We start from the raw sequence: 27,767 nt of genomic DNA, 5'->3' as shown, positions 1-27,767 counted from the left end.
AGGAAGGAAGGAAGGAAGGAAGATGATCTGGGTGCCAAAATACAGGGAAAAGGAACTTCACTACAAAAGGGCTTCTGGATTTTAAACTTTACTGAAGGAATAATTCTTAAATGCAAAAATTTACTATGAATTTAAGTAACCTTAACGGTGTCTTTTCTAAAATAAGAAGAGTAAGAAGCAGTAGCCTTATGATAGCACAAGTGTGTATGTCTTGGGTGGGCTTTTGAGAGTGGTTGGTAGCAGTTAGGGTTAAGATAAGCATTCTCCATGTTATCTGAGCCCCAGAGGCAAAAACAGTAAGAAAGGCAGGGCACTGACAATCATCTTGGAGAAGACATGGGAGAGGGGAGAGGGAGTGGTATGGGGCTGGAGAGCTGCGCCCTTCCTTATTCTGGGCTTCCCACAATAGCAGTGGGCCCGTGGGCTGACCTCTGTCTCCCAGGATTCGTCTTCTCACCTGGCTGCTTCCCTGTTGTGCTCTCTTAGCATTTGGCTTATGCCTCCCCTAGAATGTTTCTGAGGTGTCCACTCCCTGTGAGTCCCTTGAGAGCAAAGGCCACGTCTGGTTCATCTTGCTATTTAATTGTGCTAAACATAGATTCCCTAGAACCGGCACATTTGTTGTTGCTGTTAAATGACTGGGAGATAGGAGTAAGGATTTAAACTGGGGCTTCTTTGAGGTGAACCTTTTTTTTTTTTTTTTTTGAGACGGAGTCTTGCTCTGTTGCCCAGGCTGGAGTGCAGTGGCCGGATCTCAGCTCACTGCAAGCTCCGCCTCCTGGGTTTACGCCATTCTCCTGCCTCAGCCTCCCGAGTAGTTGGGACTACAGGCACCCGCCACCTCGCCCGGCTAGTTTTTTGTATTTTTTAGTAGAGACGGGGTTTCACCGTGTTAGCCAGGATGGTCTTGATCTCCTGACCTTGTGATCTGCCCATCTCGGCCTCCCAAAGTGCTGGGATTACAGGCTTGAACCACCGCGCCCAGTCGTGGTGAACTTATTCAGCCAATAGAAACGGGCAAAGCAATAGAAAAATTGGCTGAAGCTGACCTTCTTGGTATCTGTGTTACCTCCTATATTTTTGCCGACCTAGGGTGCTTTACTGACTTTTTAAGGGACATCTGAAGAAAACACTGTCATCTCCCATGGCTTCCTCAGCTTTTGATGTCTCAAATAGCTAATTAACTGTGGCCTATGAAAGCAAAGGAAACACTATGAGCCCACAGAAGGGAAATGAAGAAGTTGTGGAAACATGGAAAATGCATGGATGGGGAAAGAAAGTGTAGCTGGAAGTAGCCTTAAGAGCCTGCTGATGGGCTGGGTGCAGTGGCTCGCATCTGTAATCCCAGCACTTTGGGAGGCTGAGGTGGGTGGCTCACAAGGTCAGGAAATCAAGACCATCCTGGCTAACACAGTGAAACCCCGTCTCTACTAAAAATGCAAAAAATTAGCCGGGCGTGGTGGCAGGTGCCCGTAGTTCCAGCTACTCGGGAGGCTGAGGCAGGAGAATGGCGTGAACCCAGGAGGCAGAGCTTGCAGTGAGCTGAGATCATGCCACTGCACTCCAGCCTGGGTGACAGAGCGAGACTCCGTCTCAAAAAAAAAAAAAAAGAGACGCTGCTGATAATTTGCCAGAAGATAACAGTGTTTGGTAACTTAAAACAATTTTTTAAAATTCAATGCATTAAACTGAATTTAAACATTAAACATTAGGGAAGGAAACCAGACACTACTGTTTCAGTCTTGTGGAAGCAGTGATTTTGATGCATCCCGGTTAACTATGGCTGGGTTTCTGGGATTCCTCAGCTAATTTTAGCCCTGTATCTTACCACTTTATGCTCCCCAAATGAATAGCTGCCCTGAAACATGTGCCACTGGAGGCTACTTATTGATGGGCATGAATGATAGGCAGGCTGCAATGCCCAGTGGGGCCCTGGCCTTACCAATCATTGGCTGAAGGATGTTCTCTAACACCCGCACGAGCTGCTGGTAGATCTGAATGGCCAGGTCACTCAGCACCTGCCGATACTCAGCCAGGTCAAAATTGGTGAGGCAGTGTTCATTCTGGCGAGATGTGTTGTGCTTCATAAAGCCCTAGAGTCATAATGCAAAGTTAATGACACACGTGAAGTAACCTGTCTCTTCAGTTTAACTATCTCCGATTTGATCAGCATCTTCATGCTCTTTTCTGCTCTGTCCAAGGAGCTTCCCCACTAAAATGCCAGGACTGACATTCTGAAATGCTGATGTGTGTTTGTTCGCTTCCATCACACCCCCCTCCACTTCTTACTAGCTTTTCAACAATACCTAAACTTGGCAACCTAGCATTTAAGTCTTCCCAATAGCAATGTCAATGAAACAAGTTGGAGGAACTTAACTAAAAAAATAAAATAAAATAAAATAAAATGAAATAAAATAAAATAAAATAAAAATGTGTTTCACTTCTGAAACAGCAGGCTTACTGTCAAACACTAAATTATCTAGAGTACTAATCTCTTAACTTCAGTTCATTATAGTCCTGTTCTTAAAAACTACACCCAAAGGACATATATAATCTTGAAATAGACCAATTTCTACAGAGACTGGTGAATACATACAAAAAGTTCCCTTTACTCTATTTCGTGGTACTCACACCATGGTTTTCAGTCAGAGGTTAGAAGGGAATCTTTGGTGGTATCTGTTAAAATGGAACTGAATGGGCGGCCCTTTTTCCAGTCACTTTGCAGTTTAGCATGTTGCTTGCCTGACGCTACCTGATAAAGGCAAGTGCTTACTTTGAGGATTCTCCCCACAGCCAAGCATCTGCCTCCTTACCACCTACTTAATGACTGGTCTAAAAGTGGGGACTGACAGGATGCAGTCAACAACCCCTCAGGGGGATTCTGGTCTGTTGGCCCCGTCTTCTCAGGGACCGGGCCTTGCTCATCTCTGTGTTTCCCATCATCTGCCAGGACAGGCCTGAGTCTTGGGGTGCTCAGGAAATGCTGCTGGGCACCTTCTCTGCTGCCCTCCTGGCAAAGGGATGGGAGGCATGGAGGGCAGTTGGTTAGGGTCATGGGCCCTCAACGGTGCCAGATCCAGGATCCCAGCTCTGCTCCTTGTGGCCAAGAGGACTTGGGCAAATCAATGAGCCCCAGTGAGCCTTGGCTTCCTCATTTGTAAAAGTGGGCTATAATTCCTACCTCACAGAGATGCTCTAAGAATGAATGATCATAAATAACACCATGTATAGTAAGTGCTGTCTGACATACTAAGCGGCCCTTAATGGTCATTAGTAACATTCTACATAGTTTTGAAATATTTGAAGTCTATCAAACAACTAATGAACACATCCCTACAAACAAAAACAATAGAGATTTTTTTTGGACAAATTAAAAGACATGACCTTTGATCACCTTTTAAGGTATTGTGGCAAGCCAAAATTGATTAGTTTCTTTAAATAGTTCACTATTCTGATACTTGCTCTTGAAATGCCCACTAAAACATACTGACAACAAGTTTCACTTCTGGTAACTATTCACTGACCAATGCTCATTTTATTTTTCTCTATGCTTTCTCATAATGTAAAGAAGAAACTGTCATTCTCCAAATCACTGTTTCATAGATAGTGAACATCGAACAAAGCAATGAACTTCCAAGCCACCTCTGAATTTGGGTTTCTAAATAAAGAAATGGTTAAACATTTTGTGCTTTTAAATTTTTCCTTAAAAAGGTCAGAGAAAGTATAGCATGCTGGTTTTGTAATCAAAGTTTTCTCACCTCTTCTCCACTGTACTGCTTCAAGCAGTGCAAAAATCGGCATGTGTTAGAGAGCCAGAAGGAGACGGTTTCAAAATCATCACCTCTTTTCTGAAAGAGAGAATAATTCTAAATTTGCCTTTTCCTTAGGGAAATAACCTAAAAAAAATTGAACAGATACCAAAAGATCCATTTCTTTCAGTTACCATTATAAACAATTATAAAAATAGATCACATTACAGTTGTAAAGTCTTATGTCATTGCTAGCAGAATGTCAGCCACCAGGTTCATTAGTTATTGCTTTGCTTACCATTCACTTTTTTGGCATAGAAAATTAAACTGATGTGAATTTAGCTGTTTCTTTAAGCAGAAAAAAATTCACCCGGCTGGGCGCGGTGGCTCACACCTGTAATCCCAGCACTTTGGGAGGCTGAGGCGGGTGGATCACCTGAGGTCAGGAGTTCGAGACCAGCCTGGCCAACATGGTGAAACCCCATCTCTACAAAAAATACAAAAATTAGCTGGGCATGGTGGCACATGCCTGTAATCCCAGATACTTGGGAAGCTGAGATAGAAGAATCACTTAAGTCCAGGAGGCAGAGATTGCAGTGAGCCAGGATTGCGCCACTGCACTCCAGCCTAGAGACAGAACAAGACTCTATCTCAAAAAAAAAAAAAAAAAAAAAAAATCACCCAGCCACCACTGACCCAAACTCATGTCCCCCTTGGGGTTAATTATGGGAATCAGAACTAAAAGCAGAAAGAGGAATAACCAATATTGTGATAGAGAATTTGAAGCACTTAAACCCAGACTAGATTAAAAATCTTGTCAAGGGTAAGACAAAATTTCTGAGCTGTGAATCCAGAGATGAGATGGAGGAAGTCCTGCGCTGAGCAGTACAGTCAGGGGAAAGCTGGTTGGCTCTTCACCAGGACTGGGCCACCGTGGCAGGAAGAAGAGAGACTCATTGTGCCTGAAAAAGCTGTGAGGGCTGGGAATACTTCCCAGGAGCTTCATGGCAGACATACTTGGAAGGACCATGCATTTGTCAACTAAACCATTTGGATGAACTAATCCCAGTTTGTATATGGAAGTCACAGAAATATCAATGTTTGCCTACACTTTTTCTCAGAAAACCTTGCAAAGGAAAACCAGAATAGGTTACCTAGGACAGGTGCCTAGCATTAAATGGGTTTAGAAGCTCATTTTTTTTGTCGGAAATCATATATTCCAATAACTCTACTACTATATCACAACAAAACCCAGGTTCTTAGAAGTTGTATGAGAGTATCTGCCTTTGGTTTCTTGGTAGTAGCTTTATGCAGTAAAAGTGCACAGGATATATCATGGGGAAAGATGGGTTTCTCATCTTTTTTTTTACATAAATAAAATCACCTTTTTAAGAAAGTACAAAGCACCCTTGAATTTTGTAGAATACTCCCCCAAAAAGACTTTTAAGAAAAAAAAATCCTAGAGGATATCAAACCTAACTAAGTCTTTTCAGCTGAGACAGAATTACTGCACTCAGGTCCTGACTTTACCACTAAGTAAATATCTGACAGACCTAGCTATGTAGTCTTCCAATGTCAGAGGACTGTGAATAAAATAAATAAAATAATAAATTATTTACTGCCAGTAAACACAATTTTATTACATTCCCAAACACAGAAAATCATCCTATAGTTTAAGTGAAGATTTGACTACAAATAACTCTGCCTCTTCCAAAAATCTGGATTACAACTGTTCCTAGCGGAGCCTCTGGGCTAAGCTGACAAAGGCAATGAATGCAGATTGGGAAAATGTGCTGGTCACTGTCAGGCTACGGGAGAGCATCACTAAAGCACTAATCTAGACTGTCTTCACTGACATCTACACAAGTCAAACTGCAGAGATCCTTAGAATAGTCCCAGCTGGATGTAACGGAACCTATACTAAACAGTTACCAGATAAAGGTGATTAAAACCTAAGGAGAAGACTTCATTCTAGAAATAATCCAGCATCTGTTTTCATTAGTGGGCTCCAGCCTTTGCTAAGCCCCCTTTTGTTTTTTGGAGACAGAGACTCACTCTGTCTGTCGCCCAGGCTGGAGTGCAGTGGAGTGATCATGGCTCACTGCAGCATTGACCTCACAGGCTCGAGCGATCCTCCTACCTCAGCTTCCCAAGTAGCTGGGACTGAAGGAACACGTCACCATGCTTGGCTAATTTTTTTATGTTTTGTAGAGATGGGGTCTCGCAGTGTTGTCAGGGTTGGTCTCAAACTCCTGGGCTCAAACAGTCCTCCCACCTCTGTCTTCCAAAGTGCTGGGATTATAGGCATGAGCCACAGTACCCAGCCCACTTTTAAACAAAATAACTCAGCAAATACAATTTGAACACTAAGGGTATCCTCTGTCCTCAAGAAAATGAGCTACTATATATTACTTCAAAATAAAAGAACATTTGCTTCTTTGGGAATTAAAAAAGCATTAAAATAGAATGCCAACTCTTTACCTAAGAGGTTACTAGATTGAGTTTGTCAAAGTAATATTTTTTTGCAATAAACAAGCTGTATTTGATCAAAATTAATAAATCCATGTCAGTTTCTACTCTACCCCATAGGAAAAACAAGTTGAACTCAAAGCTATTTGCAGTTTTTGATTTATTAGAAAAGATCATAAGCTAAAAACTATGGATTCTCTACATATCTTCGGCTAGTTATGCTGCTTAGGGCCGATGGCAAAAAACCAGTTGCCAAAGTTGAAACAGGTATGCAACACAAATATACAATTCAAAACTGGGATGTGAGACAAATGCACATTAATTTTAAATGGTATTAAAGAGTGTTATGTTCTAGTGCCCACTCATTTTTAATCTTTACAGAATTTGGTACAATAGTCAAACCAGATAAGTATCTTCTTGCAATTATGATGAGAGAAAGAAAACTTTATGGTTTAGTTTTTTCTCTCTCTAGGAGTTGGCCTAAGAAGTAGCAAAACTTGTAGTTTATCTAAGTACAATACTGCATCAACACACTCAAAATAAAATGAGTTATGTTGGGAAGACACTCATCAATTTTTAACTGTTAAATCTTCAGAAACTCCATGCTTTAGTAACCACTGTAAAATGTTAACTACAGAAAGTATCTTCACAATAGGGACCAACAGAGAACCAGCATTTATCAAAAGTTTGCTCCCCAGGGCTGACGGAGGGAGGAATGGGGAGTTAGCATTTAATGGGTACTGTGTTTCAGTTGGGGAGAATGAAAAAGCTCTGGAGATGGATGGTGGTGATGGCTGTACAACAGTGTGAACACATTTAATGCCACATAACTGTACACTTAAAAATGGTGAATATGGCAAATTTTATGTTATGTATGTTTTACCTAATTTTTTTTTTAAGTTCATAAAAGAAGTCTTAGATTTGAAAGAGTCCACTGGCATGCTGACTATCCACTTACCTTTACCCTAAAAGCTCTCATTAAGTTTGATAATCCGAAAGCAAAGTACCTGGAACACATGATCTTAGCTCCTCACAGCAACACTGAGTTAAAACTAAACCTGTGCTCACTGTTTCTCTGGAGTCAAGAGGGGGATTATGCAAGATGACTCAGTGACTACTGAGTTGTGTAGGCTTTCTGCTCAGTTATATAACTTTGCTGTCTTTTCCAAGTCTTTCCTTTCTGATTAGCATCTGTGTGTTGCTTCCCACATGGAACCAGGCATTTTAGGTAACAGGGAAAATTATGGGGTGAGGTGGAGAAAAAGTTGGAAGAAAAATTGTAATGTTTTATCAGACATCTTTTTATATGAATGAGCCATATCTTAAACTTATTTAACATCTATTTTAATTTCAGCATCACATTCCCTGTATATATGAACTCTACTAAATATTTTTTAGTTCTAAGTAAAACCTCAAACTATATCTGTCCATGAATAAATTTAGTTTACTGCACAATTAAATGCAGTTATGTCAAGTTGATTTTGATTTCAACTTGAGCCCTGTTTTGAAAGAAGGCAGATAGATATGTTCAAGGAAGAACATTTCCTCCAGTGGAAGTTTTCACTCAAGACTGAAAAGTGGCTGGGGGTGCAGTGGCTCACGCCTGTAATCTCAGTACTTTGGGAAGTTGAAGGGGGAGAATCACTCGAGCCTAGGAATTGGAGACCAGCCTGGGCAACACAGTGAGACCCTGTCTCTACAAAACATAAAAAATTAGCTGGGCGTGGTGGCGTACAACTGTGGTCTCAGATACTTGGGAGGCTGAGCTGAGAGGATCGCTTGATCCTGGGATTGCACTGGGGCTGCAGTTGAGCTGAGATTGCGCTACTCTACTTCAGCCTAGGTGACATAGCAAAACCCTGTCTCAAAATAGATAAGTAAGTAAATAAAAATTGGAAAGTTAGTAACAAGCAACTTAGCTAAATTCTAAGGAAGGAAAAGCAATCAGTGCAGATTCTGTCATCATTAACAATCCATGATGAGAATTTTGTTGAACAGGAACTGACCTTCAATACTTTTTTGATGCTGTTAATTGTTGATGTTAGCAATGACCTTACTTTCTGATCATCATTCAGGTAGTCAGCATGTCGAACACACATAAACAGGATATATGCCGGTAATCCTGGAATTAAATTGACTGCTACACCACGTGGCTTCAGTTCTAAAAAAAGAAATAATAATAATTTTATATAACATGGAAAATTTTCACAAGGCATGCATTGTGAGATATAAAAGCACAGTTGTCATGTAAGAGTTCAATCATTCAAGGTAAGTAGGTAATATAAAAAGTGTATTTTAATGGCTCTTTAAGTAGAAAAATTCTGCAGTGTGGGGCATGTCTATATAATGACAACTCCCAAACTGATATCTCCTGCGCTGACTTTTCCCTTGAACTCCAGTCTCACTATCAACCGCCTTCTTGACAACTCTACTCAGGCACATGAAACTAAGCCTCTCCCAAACCAAACTCTTGCTTCCCTAAGGAACCTACTTTTTTGGAAGTTGTCCCCATCTTAGTAAGTAAATGGCAGCTCCAGTCTTCAGTACCCTAGATTACAAACCTCATCCTCATTTTTGACTCCTTTCTTTTCTTGTACCACATATCCAATCCATCAACAAACCCTGTTGGCTCTATCTACAAAATACGTCCAAAATCCAGCTACTTCTCACTGCTTCTACCAGCTACAGATGTCCCATGGAGGCTACCATCATCTCCTGCTGGGCTGCTGCAATAGCTCCCTAACTGGCCTCCCTAATTCATCTCTCGTTCCCCAGTAGTGCATTTTCCATACAACAATCAGAGCCATTCTTTCAGAAAATGTTGGTCAGATCATGTCACTCTTGTTCTGAGAATCCTCCAAGCAGCTTCTCGTGTCATGCATTTATAAAAGTCAAAATCCTCACCATAGTTCATGGGATCTGGCCCTATTCCCCTTCCCCACTTCAGCTCACTCTGCTCCAGTCAAATGGGTCTCCTTGCTGTTGGTTAAACATGCCAGGTATGCTCCCCGCCCAGGGCCTACGTGCTTACTGTTTTTCTGCCTTGAATGTTCTTTCCTCAGATATTAGCATGACTTATTCGCTTACTTCCTTTGGTGTCTGTCCAAAGATCACCTTACCAAAGAGTGTTTCCTGACAATTTTACACAAACCAGTACACCTGCCTTCATTCTTTATTCTTTTTATTCCATCATATAATTGTTCATTTTGTTTTCTTTATTTCTCCACTGGAATGCAAACTCTGTAAGACTGGGTATTTCACTTTGCTTATTACCTAGAAAATGCTTGGCACATAAGAGTTCATTAAACATTTGCTGAATTGATAAATCTGTTAATTCTGTGCTTAAAAACCAGTGGCTCCTTATCATTTTTGCTAAATGAAATTCATGTTGAAACTTAAGCACCTGTGCCACTATATATAGTACTAAGTTTAATGCCAGGAACATTCAATCAGGTATAAGTGCCAACCCCATTGCTGTCACCTTGGCACCTGGCGGGAGGAATGCTGTGCAAAGGCTGAAAGGAGAGGTTTTTAGGATTTTCACTTCACAACTTACGGTGTGTGCACTCTAATCGTTTACCACCACTCTCTAAAAAGTCTTCTTGCAAAGCCGGTGGGCTCAGACCCAATCTTAAAGGCAGTGTGCTATTCTGAAAGGCTTTTTGCACTCCCATCTCATTTGTTCTGTCCATTCCTTCGTTAGAATCTTTTCCTTTTTTTGTTTCTTCCTTATTATTACACTGCTGTCCTTGACCTATTTAGTTGCAAACTTTCTAGGGGAGTAAGGAAAAACTGAAATTCAGGAACCTAAATGGCCTAGAGCAGTTGTGCTCAACTGTGGTTACACTTAAGAATCTCTTACGATTTTTATTTTTATTTTTGAGACAGACTCTTGCTGTGTAGCCCAGGATGGAGTGCAGTGGTATAGTCACAGCTCCCTGTAGTCTTGAACTCCTGGGCTTACATGATCCTCCCACCTTAGTTTCTTGAGTAGCTAGGACTACAGGCATGCACCAACACCTGGGTAATTTTTTTCTTTGTCTTTGGAGAGATGCAGTCTTGCTATGTTCCCGAGGCCGACCTTGAGGGGTTTGTTTTCCTTCCTTCCGTCCTTCCTTCCTTCCATCCGTCCTTCCTTCCTTCCGTCCGTCCTTCCTTCCTTCCGTCCGTCCTTCCTTCCTTCCGTCCGTCCTTCCTTCCTTCCATCCGTCTTTCCTTCCTTCCGTCCTTCCCTCCCTCCTTCCTTCCTTCCATCCTTCCCTCTCTCCTTCCTTCCTTCCTTCCCTCCTTCCTTCTTTTTTTTTTTAAAGTACTAGACATTGCCAGGTTCATCTCTATAGAGATTTTGATTTAACTAGGCAAGAGGGAGAGATACATCAGCATGGTTCAAAGCTTCCAGGTGATTCTAATGTGCAGCCAGGGCTGAGAAGACCTGATCTTGAGCAATCCTTGTAGGTGGGTCTGAGGCATGTATCCCTGCAGTTGGACTGAAAGTGCTTGGTGTGGTCAGAACACTACTGCAACACTAGAATACATGGTACGTGATGATGTCTAATGAAACCTATGCTGAATATCTCAAAAATTAGCGACTAGTTTTTCCCACCATTGACCCATGTGCCAGAGGAACTTTTATCCAATGCAGAAAATACTTGCCCAGAATCAGGTTCTTAACAAGTTTTTGCTCATCCTCCTTCTTGTATTCCAGCATTCCTTGGAAATCCTTTTCTTTTCTGGGAATGTTGACTGGTCGGATGGGTTCATCAATGATCTGTCCTGGGGATATGTTCTCCATCTGGCCCACTTTATGAGAAGTAAGAAAGGAGGAGAAAATGTTTTCCATATAAAAAACATGAGCGGTCTCCAAGTTCCTATAATTTTGAATGCATTCTACAACAACTAAAACTTGCCGTATTTGCCACTTAGTTGCCTCCTCTTAAAATAATTTTTTTTTCATTAAAATTGGGTGAACAGATGGCAAAATTATATGGTAATCTTACTCTGAAAGCCACACCTGCCTAACTGTAAATTAACATCAAATAACCTTACATGATCCAAAGCCTTTTTGATGTAATAAGGTTTACTTTTTAATAAGATTAAATGTCCAAAAGGTAAGTGGTTTAAGAGATTTGTTAATTAATCGATACTAATCAGAAATGGTTAAACATATTTTGACTTTAATTCACAAGAGGAACAATCAATATCCTACAAAGGGGCAGAAGGAGCAGAAACAATTCCCCCTTGCTCTTGGCTCAATGACTTTAGTCATTAAAAGCAAAAGAATATTTACTTTAAATGTATTATTACAATCAGTTCAAAACACATACAGATAGCTGGTAGAAGAGTGTTTCTTCATACCACTTGGTCCAAAATGTATTATTTTTCACAAAGGACTCATATGGCAAAGACCTAATTTTCTGCTGCCACCCTCATTCCCAGAGAAATCATGAACAGATAAACTATCTCTATGTAGTATGATTTCCTAAATGTTATTATTTTTTATTTCTTTTTAATAGAATGCTAAAAATTCTACTTATGAAGTTGCAATCAATGAAGTACAACCACTGGCTTACAATGCTTTCAGATGTTAAAGATAGTCACTATTGTCAAGGGCAGCAGCTAGAGAAGAATTATGCTAAAGGTTCAAAAAAAAGGTCTCCAATTTCATCTCAAAATTGAGACTTGAGTGGGAAATCCAACGAAAAGTAAAGGGACATATGAGTTATCACAGCCGCTGTGGAGATACACACTAGTAACCAGGTTTTTTATCCTTTTATCTACAGGGAGGGAGAGCGGTTAAGAGATTTGTTTAAGGGCAGATTAAGTTTGAGTTCTGAGATAGCTCTCAAACAAAATGCAGATCAGATGCAAAAACATTAGAAAGTTTAATATTGCTGACTCCACGAGGTGTCAGTAGTGCTTCTTGTGACACTCTGGGTAATTTCCTGGGTTAGTTCTGAGGAGCCAGTCCCGCAGGAAGAGGTTATCACATAGAACATCAGTACCTTCCAGTGCTCTTGCTTATGTGGCACGGAGCCTGGTGACACACCGTCCACCTCAAGCTGCAGCAGCACACACTGGGACTATCAGCGCTGAAAATCTGGTTTAGGTGAAGTCACCACCATCCAGCAACACTATGATATCTAAAGAGTGGTCAGATTGTGATTGGACAGATCAGGGCTATGGCCATCTCCCATAATCTAGTTTTTCATATGCATGATCCAGTATGAAAGCCATGGGACTAACTCTAAAGTGTATTCTTCCATACAAGAGAAGAGGAGACTCAAGCTATTTGGCTTTACATAATTTCTGGTGTCTGTTTAAAAATAATACCACAAGGACCTCTGAAGCAGCACCCGGTGGCCTCTAAAGATCATAAACCTGCACCTGTGGTTAAAAAACAAAATAATAAAACCCCTGCCATCTATGCCACTAGTAACTTTAAGCTGTATGTACAATTCCAAAAGGGGAAACTGGGAGAAAACAAGTTCAACACACCAGGTTTATTAATAAATGCACATATTTGGACTCCATGTAACCCAAAGAGCATATTTTAAACCTACTGATTTATCAAATCTTTGATGCTATCAGTTATGAAATACAGTATTTTATGTAACACTAAAAAAAATTGCCAACTAAACTATAATCCATCAACAATTGTAAGATACACCCCAATTTCGGAGATGTTAAAATGGGAAACACTGTGCATCTCAGAATTTGTGAAATACGATGAATACTTTTCCTAAGAAAGTTATGTTTTAAAAGGAAGCTTCACCTTCCTTTTGCAAAATCTCTAACCAGGATATTTTTGGTGCTGTATAAAAATGTCAGATAAAATTTACCATACTCTCATTAAAAATTTTCTCTCTGCCTCTGAATTCTCCCTAGGGACTTAAGTCTTTGCAAAGCTCACAAATGAAATACAGATGTCAGTTCAATGTAACCTTGATTGGTTTAGCAGTATTATCCACTAATTAAAATAAAATGTTGCCCAGGCACAGTGACTCACGCCTGTAATCCCAGGACTTTGGGAGTGCAAGGCGGGCAGATCACCTGAGTTCAGGAGTTCAAGACCCCCCTAACCAACATGGAGAAACCCCATCTCTACTAAAAATTACAAAAAGTTAGCTGGGCATGGTGGTACATGCCTGTAATCCCAGCTACTTCGGAGGCTGAGGCAGGAGACTCGCTTGAACCTGGGAGGCAGAGGTTGCAGTGAGCCGAGATCACGCCACTGCACTCCAGCCTGGGTGATGAAAGCAAAACTCCGCCTCCAAAATAAATAAATAATTAAATAGGCAACTAGCTAAGCCCTTTGCCCTTCTGCCTTCTGCCATGTAAGAACACAGCGTTCGTCCCCTTCGGAGGATCCAGCAACAAGGCACCTGCCGTCTTGGAAGCAGAAACTAGACCCTCTGAACTTGCCAGTGCCTTGATCCTTCAGAACTCTGAGAAATAAATTTCTGTTCTTTATAAATCACCCAGTCTCAAGTACTTTGTTATAACAGCACAAAGGGACTGAGGAGCCCAATGATCAATTCTTCTAGGAAGGCCTGAACCAAGACTCTAGTTTCATTTTCTATATTCTTTATAAACTTGAGGGAACCATTTTGTCCTCAAAAAGGAAAGAAAATTGGAAAGTTTTTAAAAAATTTACTTTACTTTGGCACCAGGAAGATCTTCATCTCAAGTTTGAGACAATCAGATAAATTCCTAATAAGTAGAAAATTTCTGTAGGAAAATTTGACACAAAGGAGAGAAATCAGTGGCCCTTAGAAGGTGTGTTTTCTAGTCCTGCCATCTCACCTGCTGCAAACATGGGTCACTTACAGGCCTTACTTTTTTCCTCTTAGGAAATAACTAATTAATTTCTAGAATCCCTTCAGGTCTTAATTTCTTGATTCTATGAAAATTAAGATGGATGAAAATATAGCACAAAGCAGATCAAAGTTTGAAACACTTTCCATTTAGCTATATAGTTTCTGCTAAAAAATTATACACGCTAGCATTTTTTAAAAAGTCTCTGTTGGTTTTTTAAAAAGCCTCCTTAATTAAATGTAGCTTGTGGGAGGAGGCAAGAGTTATGCTATTTTAAACCAAAAGGATTTAAGTGTATTGCAATACATTTAAAGAAAAGTATAAGACAACGTTTAGTTATTAGAAGGTGCCTGTATTTTCTGTGTAACAGGGACATACGAGGATGAAAAGTGTCACCTTGAATCTCTTCATTTGGGGTAGAAGAAGGGAAACTGCACTCAGCAAGTGCCCAAGTCACATAAATCTATTTCATTTCATCCTCCAGATATGTATCACTTAACTCAAAATGTAACTCTTCTTAAGAACTATTATAACGTCTTTTTTGTTTGATCTATGAATTGCTATTCTCAAGTGCTACTGTCTGGATAGTTTAAATGATGAGGTTGATTTCTGATTGACAATGGCTTAAGATGAGTAATATCTTAAAATAGTCTAACCCATCTCTTCAATTAAAAATATACATATCAAAGAAAACTAATAAAAAATTATGTAAAATAATAAATGGCTTTTCTGTTTATCAAAATTTACTAAAGTATGGCAAAGGAATCATTAGGAGTTGAGCAAAAAAAGAATCTCACATGTTAATACACTTAAAATCTGTTTTTTTTCAAGCAAATACTCTGCTGTCTGATTATCATCTCATGATATAATTAGTGCAAAGTGCAAAAAGTTCTCTGAATAAAGATTTTTAAGTTCTGCTAATAGACATTATAGCTTGTGTGAGAGTGTGTGATTTAGAGGCTCAAGTTTTAATGTAATACATAACTCACGTAATGCTAAAGGATTATATATAAAGTATGACTATAAAATAATCTTTCTGATTTCTAAACAAGTATTTCAATATTTGTACATCCAACAGAGTAATATCCTTTACAAAGTAAATGTCGATGTTGCCATGTTATAAATATTTCTGAAACTTACTCATTCACTCAACAAACATTTATGGAATGACTATGAGATAGGTCGACACTATGCTAGGTGCTGTGAAAGCCAAGGGAAATAGAGATGTTTCCTATGCTCAGGAAGCTCAGAGTCTATTATGGAAGCCAGTAATTCAAACAGAAAAATTGCTAAAAATATGACATAGTGAAGGCCATAAAAGATGTCAGCCAAACTGTGGTACACAGAGAGCAGAACCATAACGTCTGTCTGGGTAATCAGGAAAGGCTGCTCTTGAGGATGTGACATATCACTCCGGTCTCAAAGGCTGAGCAGGACTTAACCAGGAGAAGCAGGATGACCAAACAGAAGGAGCAATTATGACAAGGCCTGGTATGTTGGAGGAATGAAAACCACACTTAGAGTTAATCATGATAGATTCTTTTGAATATCCTCAGTGATAGGGAATCTTCACTGTTTGAACCAAGCAAGAATTAGATGCAGAATGACAATGAGAGAAAATGATCAACATTTCACACAGGTTTGAAGGCAATTCCAAAAAGTGTCTCAAAATCCCGTAAGCAGTGAGAACACTGAAATAAGCTTAAAATTTGGCTTTAGGCTGGGAGCAGTGGCTCACACCTATAATCCCAGCACTTTGGGAGGCTGAGGTGGGTGGATCACGAGGTCAGGAATTTGAGATCAGCCTGGTCAACACGGTGAAACCCTGTCTCTACTAAAAATACAAAAATTAGCTGGGCATGGTGGCATGCACCTGTAATCCCAGCTACTCAGGAGGCTGAGGCAGAAGAACTGCTTGAACCCAGAAAGCAAAGGTTGCAGTGAGCCGAGATTGCACCACTGCACTCCAGCCTCAGCGACAGAGCAAGACTCTGTCTCAAAAAAAAAAAAAAAAAGAGTTAGGCTTTAGTCTTGTTCACTGCTAGATCCCTGTACCTATAACTCTTAACAAATAAACACACTAATAGAAAATATGAGATTCATTTCTATATAAATAATAACAACTGATATTTGGTTATTTCTCAAGGAGTTTTTTCATCTTCATCATATAGAAATCATGAGATGTTTTTAAAAATCTTATTTATCATAATTCATATTTTTCTTTTTTACTTCTTTTTTTTTCCCCCATTAGACTGTAAGTTCTTTGAGGACTCTGTCATACTCATCTTAGTATCCCTAATACTAAGAATAATAGTAGTAACTAATAACTAAGTCACATGAAGCATTTTTACTATGTGTCGGTAACTCTTCTAAGTGTAATATACTTATTAGGTTGATGCAAAGGCATTTGCGGTTTCTGCCATTAAAAGTAATTGCCTTTGGACCAACCTAAGAGCTCATTCAATCCTTATAAACCATGTCAGATAGATGCTATTATCTTTCTAATTTAACAGATGGGAAAGTAAAGGCATACAGAGGTTCAGAAACTTGCCCAATATCATATGATTAATAAGTCGAAGAGCTAGGATTTGAACCCAAGAAGCTTGACTCCAGAATCTTAACCCCTATGCTATACAGCCTAGGCACATTGTCTGGCATATGGAAGATATTCATTAGATGCTTACAAAGTAAAATCTGTAAATTATTACTACCATGAAAAAGAACACTTTTCTTTATCTAAAAATGTAAAATTCTACTTGACAGAGGTTAGGTTTGCTAAAAGTCATATTTTGTTATTATCCCTAATATTTGCATGCAAACCTCTATTAGGCCACTTTTATAGCCTAAAGACTAGTCTTTAGGCCAAGACCCAAACCAAGACTCAGCAACTGTCAGAAAAACATGTTTAAATACCTTCTAGTTCACCAATTTTTTTGGCAAATACTTTCAACTGCTTTTTCAGTTTACGGACCGTCTTATCCTGTTTTTCAAGTTGTTCCATCAAATCCTAAAGATCAAAAAGAGAAATATATCAGAAAGATTGAAACAGGCCTTCTAAAATGCATCAAGGGAAAACAGACACATATCATAGAAACAACACTGTTAGTTTAACAGAAAAGCTCGTTGGTGGAGCCACCACCTGGCTAAAACTGGCAGGCATGGGAAATGCAGCTATAATAAAAGCCATATGTTAAAATACACAACGCAGTAAAATCCTTTACAGCGTGATGGACAGCAGGCTCACCGTGGAGTCGTTCCAGTAGACTCCATGTGGGAAAATCAACTGAATGCTTTGTAAAATGTACTGTTATTCCAGTAGAATGCTTTTTTTAAATTTTTATTTATTTATTTTTTTGAGACGGAGTCTCGCTCTGTCGCTCAGGCTAGAGCGCAGTGGCCGGATCTCAGCTCACTGCAAGCTCCGCCTCCCGGGTTTACGCCATTCTCCTGCCTCAGCCTCCCGAGTAGCTGGGACTACAGGTGCCCGCCACCTCGCCCGGCTAGTTTTTTGTATTTTTTTTAGTAGAGACGGGGTTTCACCGTGTTAGCCAGGATGGTCTCGATCTCCTGACCTCGTGATCCGCCCGTCTCAGCCTCCCAAAGTGCTGGGATTACAGGCTTGAGCCACCGCGCCCGGCCAGAATGCTTTTTTTTTTTTTTTTTTTTAAAGGAAGACTGACTAGGCAAAAATAAATTTTGATGAATGCACAAAAATGTCTGTGAGAAGAATGGTTGAACTCCCCATGTGTGAAGCACTGTCTCTATGAGAGCCACCCTATGAGATTCTAAGATTAGCCTTGAAACTTAAGAAGAGTTCAGAAGTTTTGGGAATTAAAAGTTAAGTTGAAAAAAATAATCACAAAGAACAGGATAAAGAGTGGTCTGCTTACCTAGGACCAAAGTGGCAAGTGGCATGAGGCATCTATAAAATCTTGCAGGTGATATAATTTTGCTTATACAGAAGAAAGGGGTATTTATGAATGCTTTATGCAAAAAGAGAAACAAAAGCAGTACACTTAAGGAGGAAGGTTAAAAAAAAGTCCATGATTATTGGCTATTTAAGAATTTGCTCAAATGACAGGCATGGTTAAAAACTCAATAATCAAAAAGAAAGTGGACAATAGAAGGCTCAGAAAGAGCTCAGAAGGGCTATGAGTCAGCAATGATGTGTGTGGTTTTTATTCAGGTTATGGAGAAGAAAGGCATTCCAAATACAAATATTCATTTTCCAGTTTAGACAGGAGTAGATTTAGCTACTAGGCCAACCATTCAAGGGAATAGTTGCTATCTCTTCAGTGTTAAGTTGTGCTTCTTGGATTTTACGTGATCTTTCAAATCACATTTTGCTTCCATCACACTGTAAGCCTAGTGTTAATAACAAACCAAACGTGACAATGGACTCAGGACACTGATAGAGGTGACACCACTGGCTAAAAGACAGCTGTGGGGAGAAACAGGTTTTGTGAAAAATTTGAAGAGACTTCCTGGGAGGGGGCAGGCAGCAGTGTGCTCTTCAGTTACAGAGGGCTAGAAGTAGCAAGGAAGACAGTGGAAAAGCACTATGGTTTTACATACAATCATCCGCTTGTAAAGGGAAATCCGATATGATTGATACTTCTTAGGTTCATCTGCATATAATTCCTCAAAATACTGAAAAAACAGGCACAATGGATATTTGTTTTTGTCTGTGTCTTTGAGGGGAATACTATCTTTCAGCAAAATCAATTTTAAAATATTTTAAAACACAAATAGTGAAACTATATATACTCGAAAGGCTCTGATTTGTCACCTTCCATTACCCTTTTATCTTTCTAGTATAGACTATTATAATTATACATGTACAGATGTTTCTTGTGTGATCAAAGGAAAGAGGCTGTGGCCAGGATGCCATCACTTAGCAGGCCCAGATAAGGCTGTCATTTCCCTCCTCCAACCTCCTGCCTTTTCACTCCCAGCCTCCCCCACGCATGATGCTCACAATTTGCTGCACTCATTTTTTTTTTTTGCTGCCAGCAGCAGTGGCAAGAATAGGGGAGGCAAATATAATAAAAGTGAGAATAATAGCAATGTTAGCTCGTGAAGTTGGAGAGGCTGGTGGGAAGCTGTGCATCTTCCTTCGCTGAAAGACAGCATGGGGGAGGCCTGTGAAGCCTGTTCACTAGATGAGGTAGAAAAATCATTTTTGTGTTTTGTGTTGGTGGTAGGTAGGTGGGCAAGGTAGAGTTTCAAGAACACTAAGCCCAGGTCTCCTGCTGGGCTTTAATATCCTGCTCAAGTATTTCTTATAGAAATGCACAATTAAGATTAAGAAAACAATGATTTTGAAAAAGTGTATCATTTCCTGTTCTTATGTTTGAATCCATCCTCCTGAATTAGTAGTCAGAATAATGGCAGGAGAAGCAGCTGACCTACAAAGGGTTTTCCCCAAACTCAAATTCATTAACTGGGCTCTATTGGCTTAGAATATAGAGGCTTAGTCTATTTTTTGTATTAGCTATGAAAAATTGCCAAGAAAATTCATATTGCAAACAAGGTTGCAAGGGAAATGTCTGACCAACTTAGTGAAAAAAAAAACCCTGGAAATCTGCCACCCAGAAGCATCTTTATTTCATGATTTCACCTTGTATTTTAAAACAATAATTTAAAGCACAGAATTTGTATGCCAATCAACTCATTATATTTTTCAGTATATTCGGTAATACTTAGTCATCAAAGCATTGTTAGTTTAATTTAAGCAACAATATACTTGAGCGTTGTAAAATGACACTTCAAAAATATTTTATGATTCAGAAAAATTTCCCCACAAATTAGTGAGATTTCAGTCACTTTGGAAACAGCCCACACACTGCCCCCGCCCTCCTCCCTCATTCCCACAGTGGAGCCTCATACAGACACACAGACTGTGAAATGAATAGCTTTGCGTTTTGCTTTTAATTCATATAAAAGATAGTTGAATAAATGACACTAGAAAACTATTTGTAATGTAAATTATCACTAATGGAGTAATGGAGGGATAATTCAGATTGTTAAATCTTCAGAGAAAATTCATACGATTTTATTATAGGTCATTAAAAACGTTAATTTAAAAAAGACACAAATCACCATCAATCCTAAACAACTTTTCTCAAAATCAGGCTAGCACTACAATATAGACTTTATATAGAAATGTGAAATTATCACTTTTTAAGGATTTTTAATATAGTAAATGTATTTGTCAAAAAACTGTAAATCTGTAATAAAAGGTGACTGAGAGAAAATATTTTTGGCAAAAAAAAAAAAAAAGGAACAAGGAAAAAAGAAAAAACTCGGACTCCATGCCAAGGTTTAGAATCTGACAAGGAAAAAAACAATTTCCTCATTTGTTACACAAGTTTTGTTTAAAATAACAGAAAATATGAACCTGAATCCTAACACACACCTCTCTGGCGTGGGAGCTCCATCTAGCATCAACCAAAAACCCCTGTTGGTTTTGCCAACCGCCTTTCTCAACCTCAACTCTAACCATGCTTGTCTGCCAGAGATGGAGCCTGGGATGGCCTCAGTGGCTGCTTGGGGACCAAAGGTAAAGAAGCCTGTCCCCAGTCGCAGTTGTGACAATCATATAACAAACCTCCTAGGATGGCAGAGGATCTGCAGCTGAAATGGAGGAAACAGATCACCTGAGCCTAAAGGCCATCAAAAACCCAGCCTGCACCCAGGTGGTTGTCTGCCTCCAGGGAAGGTCTAAGAGCACTCAGCCTTCTGTGATAAATAGAACTCGTGCAGGTGCCTTTTTCCTTCCTACCAAAGTATTCATATTTTCCTTACTCTGTCTCTGCTGGAGTAAAAGGGGTAACAAATACAGAGGGGTGAGTTTTTCCAGCAAGAAAAAAACCTGTGTTTGATAAAAAAGAAACTAGACTGTCGGGCAGGCTAGGTTAAGGAGCATGTGGACCAGGCAGCCCTCCTTACCAAGTTTTCGTTGGTCAGCCGGGTGATCTCGTGCTGCAGGCTGGCCTCGATGCGGGCCTCTGGGGGCAGCTGCAGGTTCTGGGCCAGCAGCTGCTGCTGTCGGTTGTTCTCCTCCTTCAGGCTCTGGATCTCCCCACGGAGGGCCTCGGCCTCATTCTCATGGCTCCTCTTCTGTGACTGGAGCTGGGATTCCAGGAGCCTGTGGAGAGGACACACAGGTCGGAAGGGGAGATAACACCCCAAGTCGCTGCCTAATGGGTGTAAGGCATCATGTTCACTTGCAAGAGTAGGAAAAGCAGATATTCTTTAGTATCTGTATATCTTCTGGCTTGATTAAAGTCAAGAAACTTAAACAAGAAGCAGAAATAGAAATGGATGCTCTCACATTTGTGTCTTTCTGCATTATATAAAGTTCTCTGAGGCCCTAAGAATCAGCAGAGTTTTAGTTCTTTTGAAAGGTTCATAGGAGGCCGGGTGCGGAGGCTCATGCACTTTGGGAGGCTGAGGCGGGCATATCATCTGAGATGACGAGTTTGAGACTGGCCAACACAGTGAAACCCCATCTCTACTAAAAATAGAAAAAATTAGTCAGGTGTGTTGGTGCATGCCTATAGTCCCAGCTACTCAGGAGGCTGAAGCAGGAGAACTGGTTGAATCCAGGAGGTAGAGGTTGCAGCAACCTGAGATTGCACCATTGCACTCCAGCCTGGGCAACAAGAGCAAAACTTCATCTCCAAAAACAAAAAAAAAAAAAAGGGGGGGGGGGGGTCATAGGAAATGAGGATGTGGGAAAAAAAAAATCAGTTGAAAAAAACAGCTTTAATTTGCCTTGCATTTGTATTTATAAATTAGCAAAGACAGTACACCTTTGCCACAAAACGACTCTGCACTATAAAGGGCAACATTACAAACTTCCAATCTAACTAAATGTGCCTTCAGAACTACAGAGTTACTAATTCCAGGCAGAGGGTGGGACCAGTTTCCCATTTTTATTTTCTACTCCTATTCTGAAAGACAGAAAGGCTGAAACACCACTCCAGCCTTATCTATACAGATTTACCCAAATTCATACAAATAGTTCTGAAATTTCCTACACATATTTTAGATCTGTCATCTTCTCTCTCCCCATAAACTTACATATCAGAAACAGAATCCTAACAAGATGTGGTTTTAGAACACAAATATTAATAGGACCAACAAAGTGGTTATTGCTTCTCCAAGCAAACATACAGTCAGCTGTGCCCACAGAGCAAACCAGGCATTGGCAGTGAGAACACCAGAGTCAGAGCATCCTCCCTTTGCCATGCACCCCTGCTTCTACAGTCACTCTTTTCCAAATGCAAAGTTATGGTTAAGAACTAACTAATGTGAAGAAAGAAAAGACATTCTTTTATTCCAGTCCCTTGGTTGCCAACTGCTGAGAACAAACAAAGCAGAATAAGCAGAAGTCCCTTGAACAAACATTTGAGTATTTTAAAAATTTAATCACTAAAATGGAACTTTAATGAGAGTTCAAAGACAAACACCACTAGAGTAGATGAATGTCTGTGTTAGAAAGGTGCTGCTGTTTCAATTTTATTTTCTCTCCTCTGAACATATTTAACGTGTTGAATTTGGGTAATTATTCTGAGCTATAGCAATGCAGAAAACTCTCCTGATTTGCTGTTTCACAAATGTGAATTTCATAATAACCACACAGAGTGCCAAATCATGCATTTCATCTTGCTTTTAGACAGCATGATAATAATACATAAGAATGTAGGCTGGGTGTAGTACCTCACTCCTGTAATCCCAACACTTTGGGAGGCCAAGGCAGGATTGTTTGAGCCCAGGAGTTTGATACCAGCCTGGGCAACAAAGTGAGACCCTGTCTCTACAAAAAATCAAAAAATTAGCTGAGTGTGGTGGCACATGCCTGTGGTCCCAGTTACTCAGGAGGCTGAGGCAGGAGGATCGTTTGAGCCCAGGAGGTCAAGGCTGAATTAAGCCGTAATCATGCTACTGCACTCAAGCCTGGGTGACAGAACAAGACCCTGTGTCAAAAAAAAGAAAAGAAAAGAAAAAAAAATGTAGCCACATTGCCATAGGCACATATATCCTGTGGATCTATCTATAGGATATGAGAAGCCACTGTCTAAGTAATAAATCTTAATCTCTTCCCCAATAGTTTGTGCCCTAATTGAAAAATTTTGTTTTTCTTTTAACTCCTGGAACAGAGAGATTCACAAATTTTAGTGTCTGAAGGGGAATGTCTTACATTCACCATGAATCCATTTTAGCTTTAATAGTATCTTGTAGTGAAGGTTTTTTTTTCTTTTTTTTTGAGACGGAGTCTTGCTCTGTCTCTCAGGCTGGAGTGCAGTGGTGAGATCTTGGCTCAATGCAAGCTCCACCTCCTGGGTTCACACCATTCTCCTGCCTCAGCCTCCCGAGTAGCTGGGACTACAGGTGCCCGCCACCACGTCCAGCTAATTTTTTATATATTTTTTTAGTAGAGATGGGGTTTCACCATGCATCTCCTGACCTCGTGATCCGCCCGCTTCAGCCCCCCAAAGTGCTGGGATTATAGGCGTGAGCCACCATGCCTGGCCAATGAAGGTTTTTAAAGGTGTTTGGACCGGGTGTGGTGGCTGATGCCTGTAATCCCAGTACTTTGAGAAGCGGAGGTGGGCGGATCACCTGAGGTCAGGAGTTTGAGACCAGCCCGGCCAACATGGTGAAACCCTGTCTCTATTAAAAATACAAAAAATTAGTCAGGCATGTTGGTGCAAGCCTGTGGTCCCAGCTACTCGGGAGGCTGAGGCAGGAGAATCAGTTGAACCCAGGAGGCAGAGGTTGCAGTGAGCTGGGATAGTACCACTGCACTCCAGCCCAGGCAACAGAGTGAGACTCCATTTGAAGGAAAAAAAAAAAAAAGGTGTTTGGCTGAATGTTCTCAGTTTTACTGAAAAGCTTTGGACAAATAACACAATTACTAACACTAATTTACCCAAGAAGACAATCAATGCACAAGAAATACAGGGGTGAAAGTCAGGAGGCCACTGTTAGTAAGAAAAACAACACATTAATAACATTCCATTTTGAGGAGACAAATATAACCTGTTGGCTTGTTTTAACCCTTCATAAACCAGCCACAGCTCTCCATCCTCATTCAACTCATGGTAATCCAGAGCAGATGATCTTCCATGCAAAAGGAACAACAATGCAAAACACAAAAGGATAGAGGATGGTGATGAGGTGATGATGGTCAACAGCAGCACACAGTATTTCAACATTTTATAAGTTAATAAGACTGTTTTTATTCATTATGAAAACTTTAAGACATTACCACAAAAATTATTTTTGGTTAATTTTTAAAAATGAGTAACATGTAGCATCACATGTAAATGGGTAGAAATTAAAGCAAAATAATCAAGGATGTAGAGTTACTTTTCCTGTAAAATAAGAAATTACTGGAAGGTGAGAAAGAGGTTCTGTTTTTGATGTTTTATTTGGCTAGCAAAGTGATCTAATATATCACATATTATATTAGAGGTTATGACACATATAGAATGAAAATTTCAGCTACTGTCTTTGTGTGGCAAATTTCATAATATTTTTCAAAATGAATTTTTAAGTCTTCTGGGTAGGAACCTTTTTAACTTAATAAAACATAATTTCCCACATTAAAAAAATCAGTTTTAAAAATTCGTATAGCAGTAACATAAATCAGAACACGTCCAAGGTTCTCAGCTTTTATGACATGATTTTTAAAAGCTTTTTCGTGTCAAAAATTAATTGTAGACCTGGAAAAACTGCTATATTAGAGATGTATCACATCTTATTAAAAATACGTGTAATTAGTAATTATGATAATGTTAGTAATCATTTATTTTCTACTTAGAATATAAAAATAATATTTTTGAGTGTTTGCTCAGTGTCAGATGCTGTTCTACATTCTTTCACATGTACTATTTCATTTAGTTTCCCTAGTAGCCCAACATAAGTCATTTGCCACATTGCAAAGGAAGACACAGAGGCTTAGAAGTAAGATACCCATAGAGGTTACACAGATGGTAAGTAGTGGATCCCAGCACTGACTCTGGAGTCCAGGTTCTTACTCCTGCTATATTGTTGTTATATTTACATAACCCAAATTCCAGGCATTGTCTTCTACTTTACATCTAGAGAGTTCATCTCTCTCTAAAGAATTCATCTATTTACATGGTTTCCATTGTATTATTATATTCTGATGACTTCAAAATTTATATCTCAGTACACACATCTCTCCTGGCTACAGATTTATATATTCAACTGCCTAATATACTTCTTTCTCTGGATGTTTTCCCAGCTCCTTAAATCCAATATGTATAAATCTACTGATGACCTTCACTGTGTATTTCCCCACACTCCAGTCCCACGATCACAAAATGGTATCACCACATCTAACCAAGATAGCAGAAACCACGGAGTCGCCTTCAGGCTTCTCTATCCCTTGCCCACACATCCAATAAACCAAACATTTTTCTGACCTCATCTTCTTATGTATCTTTCAAAACGTTCCATTTATGTCAATCCTAACTGGCACCCGCCAAACCCAAGTCACCATAATCATTGGGTTACAGGCTTACTCTCTGGTCTTTATGCTTTCAATTTTGTTCTACTGCAATCTATTCTCTAACATAACAGCCTGGGCTAGCTTTCCAAAAATCAAATCTCATCACACCATTCTCCTAGTTAACACCTTTCAGAGGATTCCATTATCTTTGGAATAAAGTCCAAACCCTCTCAGCTGTCTCCCCAGCAGCCTATAACTTCGGTGAGAGTAGGAACCACATTTATCTTGCTTATTACTGTATTCCCAGTATGTGGTACAGGGTCTGGCGTGAAGTAGGCACACTGGTGATTGAATAGCTAAGTGGATGGAAGAACAGTGTGAGATAATACAGTTCTTTCTATATTAACACATTCTTAGATATAACATATGTTTATAATTTACACTGATAAATTAAAATTTAAATTTAACCAAATACTTTTATAAGCATTCTCCACCCTTGTCCATAAAAGAATATAAGTACAGTCATCCTTCAATATCCATTGGGTTCCAGGTCCTCCCTTGGATAGCAAGATCCACAGATGTTCAAGTCCCTTATATAAAATGGCATACTATTTGCACATAACCACGTACATCCTCCACATACTTTAAATCATCTCTAGATTACTTACAATACCTACCAATTTGTAATATGTAATTTCTAGATTACCTATAATACTCTGCAAATCATTTCGTTTTAAGAAATAATGATAGGGCCGGGCGCAGTGGTTTATGCCTGTAATCCTAGCACTTTGGGAGGATGAAGCAGGTGGATCATCTGAGGTCTGGAGTTCGGGACCAGCCTGGTCAATGTGGCAAAACCCCGTCTCCACTAAAAAAAAAATACAAAAATTAGTCAGGTGTGGTGGTGGGCACCTATAATCCTAGCTACTCGGGAGGCTGAAGCAGGAAAATCGCTTGAACCTGGTGGGGGCGGAGGTTGCGATGAGCTGAGATTGTGCCACTTCACTTCCAGCCTAGGCGAAAGAGGGAAACTCCATTTCAAAAGAAAAAAAAAAAAAGAAAGAAAAGAAACAAGAAAAAAGTCTGTTCATGTTCAGTACAAATGTAATTTTAAAAATATTTTCCATTCTCCATTGGTTGACTCCACAGATATGGATCCAATGGATATTTAGGGCTGACTGCACCTTACTTTATGTATGGCAATATTCTTCAGTTTATAAAGTATTTATGCTTACCAATCCTGAAACTATCCACCAAGAGACCTAGACCAATAGACTAAGGCTTTGCTGGAAAGAAGGGTAGTAGTAAGGCCAAGGGGAATTCCAGATATGAGCCTTCATTCTCCTATCCTAGAAGTCATGGTGCCCTTTTAGAGTTACATGGCCAACACCAAGTGATTCCAGATACCTCATCACTCCTCTTCACTCTAAGTTTCAACTACTGAAAACTGCAGTTGCCCCTACAAACCTTCACAAATAACCATCCTGAATAACAAACGATAGTGACTACCTAAGACAGTACAACCTGAGCAGGTGGTTTTCTTCTCAAGGCAGCCCCTTAAAGCTAAGACATTAAATATCTTAAAAATCTTCCTTTGATTTAAAGCATATTTTCCCTGACACCTTTTGTCAATACTATTACCTTATATTATAAATGAAGATCTTAACTAGAAATACATTGGAAACCTTGGATTCCCTTTGAAGGCCAGTTAATGTCTAATATAAAGGAATGTATAAACACTTTTACTGTGCAAGAGGCTGGCTTGAAGGCTAAAGATCAATACAATTAAACCAAAATGAATAAAAGAAGGATCAACTTACCTGTTTGTTTCTTTCAAACCAATGTATGCTTGTGCTATTTCACCTTTATCTTTCATTTTTTGTACATCTTCCAAAAGTATTGTGGAATCTGTCATTGTATTCTGAGGGGGGAAATAACACACTTATGCCTTAAGATTCAATTCAAAAGCTTTGGACATATAACACATTTATTAGGTATAATTGGGGGGCAGGGGTTATGTGCTCCACCACACCTGTGACCCACGAAAGCATCAGCCCCAACCTCATGTAACTGCAGAGGGGAGTTTGGCCCAGGTAGTTAAGAGAAAGGTAACTTCAGTTTTTCTCCTGAGAAACACTAGCACTCTACTACAAAGGTGGGAAGATTCTAGAGTGCCACAGCCCTGTAAATAAAAATCACTGATGGGCCATATATGTGTTTTACATTATGTGAAAAAATATATATAT

At 39.7% G+C, this 27,767-nt stretch overlaps 1 protein-coding gene across 9 annotated transcripts in view; it reads right to left on the bottom strand.

Annotated features, from left to right (window-relative positions):
* MYO5A (myosin VA) overlaps window positions 1-27,767 on the bottom strand; it is a 218,209-nt gene that overhangs the window by 11,556 nt on the left and 178,886 nt on the right. For 3 of the 9 annotated variants that reach the window (XM_023227136.3, XM_023227137.3, XM_023227142.3), the window contains 9 exons: window positions 27,342-27,442; window positions 24,084-24,164; window positions 20,985-21,183; window positions 18,609-18,683; window positions 16,947-17,040; window positions 10,872-11,018; window positions 8,225-8,379; window positions 3,759-3,848; window positions 1,943-2,093 (listed from right to left, as the gene is read on the bottom strand). In XM_023227136.3, coding sequence (XP_023082904.2) covers window positions 1,943-2,093; window positions 3,759-3,848; window positions 8,225-8,379; window positions 10,872-11,018; window positions 16,947-17,040; window positions 18,609-18,683; window positions 20,985-21,183; window positions 24,084-24,164; window positions 27,342-27,442 — 1,093 coding nt within the window. The remainder of the gene's footprint in view (window positions 1-1,942; window positions 2,094-3,758; window positions 3,849-8,224; window positions 8,380-10,871; window positions 11,019-16,946; window positions 17,041-18,608; window positions 18,684-20,984; window positions 21,184-24,083; window positions 24,165-27,341; window positions 27,443-27,767) is intronic. The other 6 variants (XM_023227138.2, XM_023227140.2, XM_023227141.3 and 3 more) reach the window with 3 other exon arrangements.

This window comes from Piliocolobus tephrosceles, chromosome 6 (assembly GCF_002776525.5).
Source record: "Piliocolobus tephrosceles isolate RC106 chromosome 6, ASM277652v3, whole genome shotgun sequence".
NCBI lineage: Eukaryota > Metazoa > Chordata > Mammalia > Primates > Cercopithecidae > Piliocolobus > Piliocolobus tephrosceles.
The sequence above is the reverse complement of the archived record's forward strand: the minus strand, read 5'-3'. Positions and strand labels throughout refer to the sequence as shown.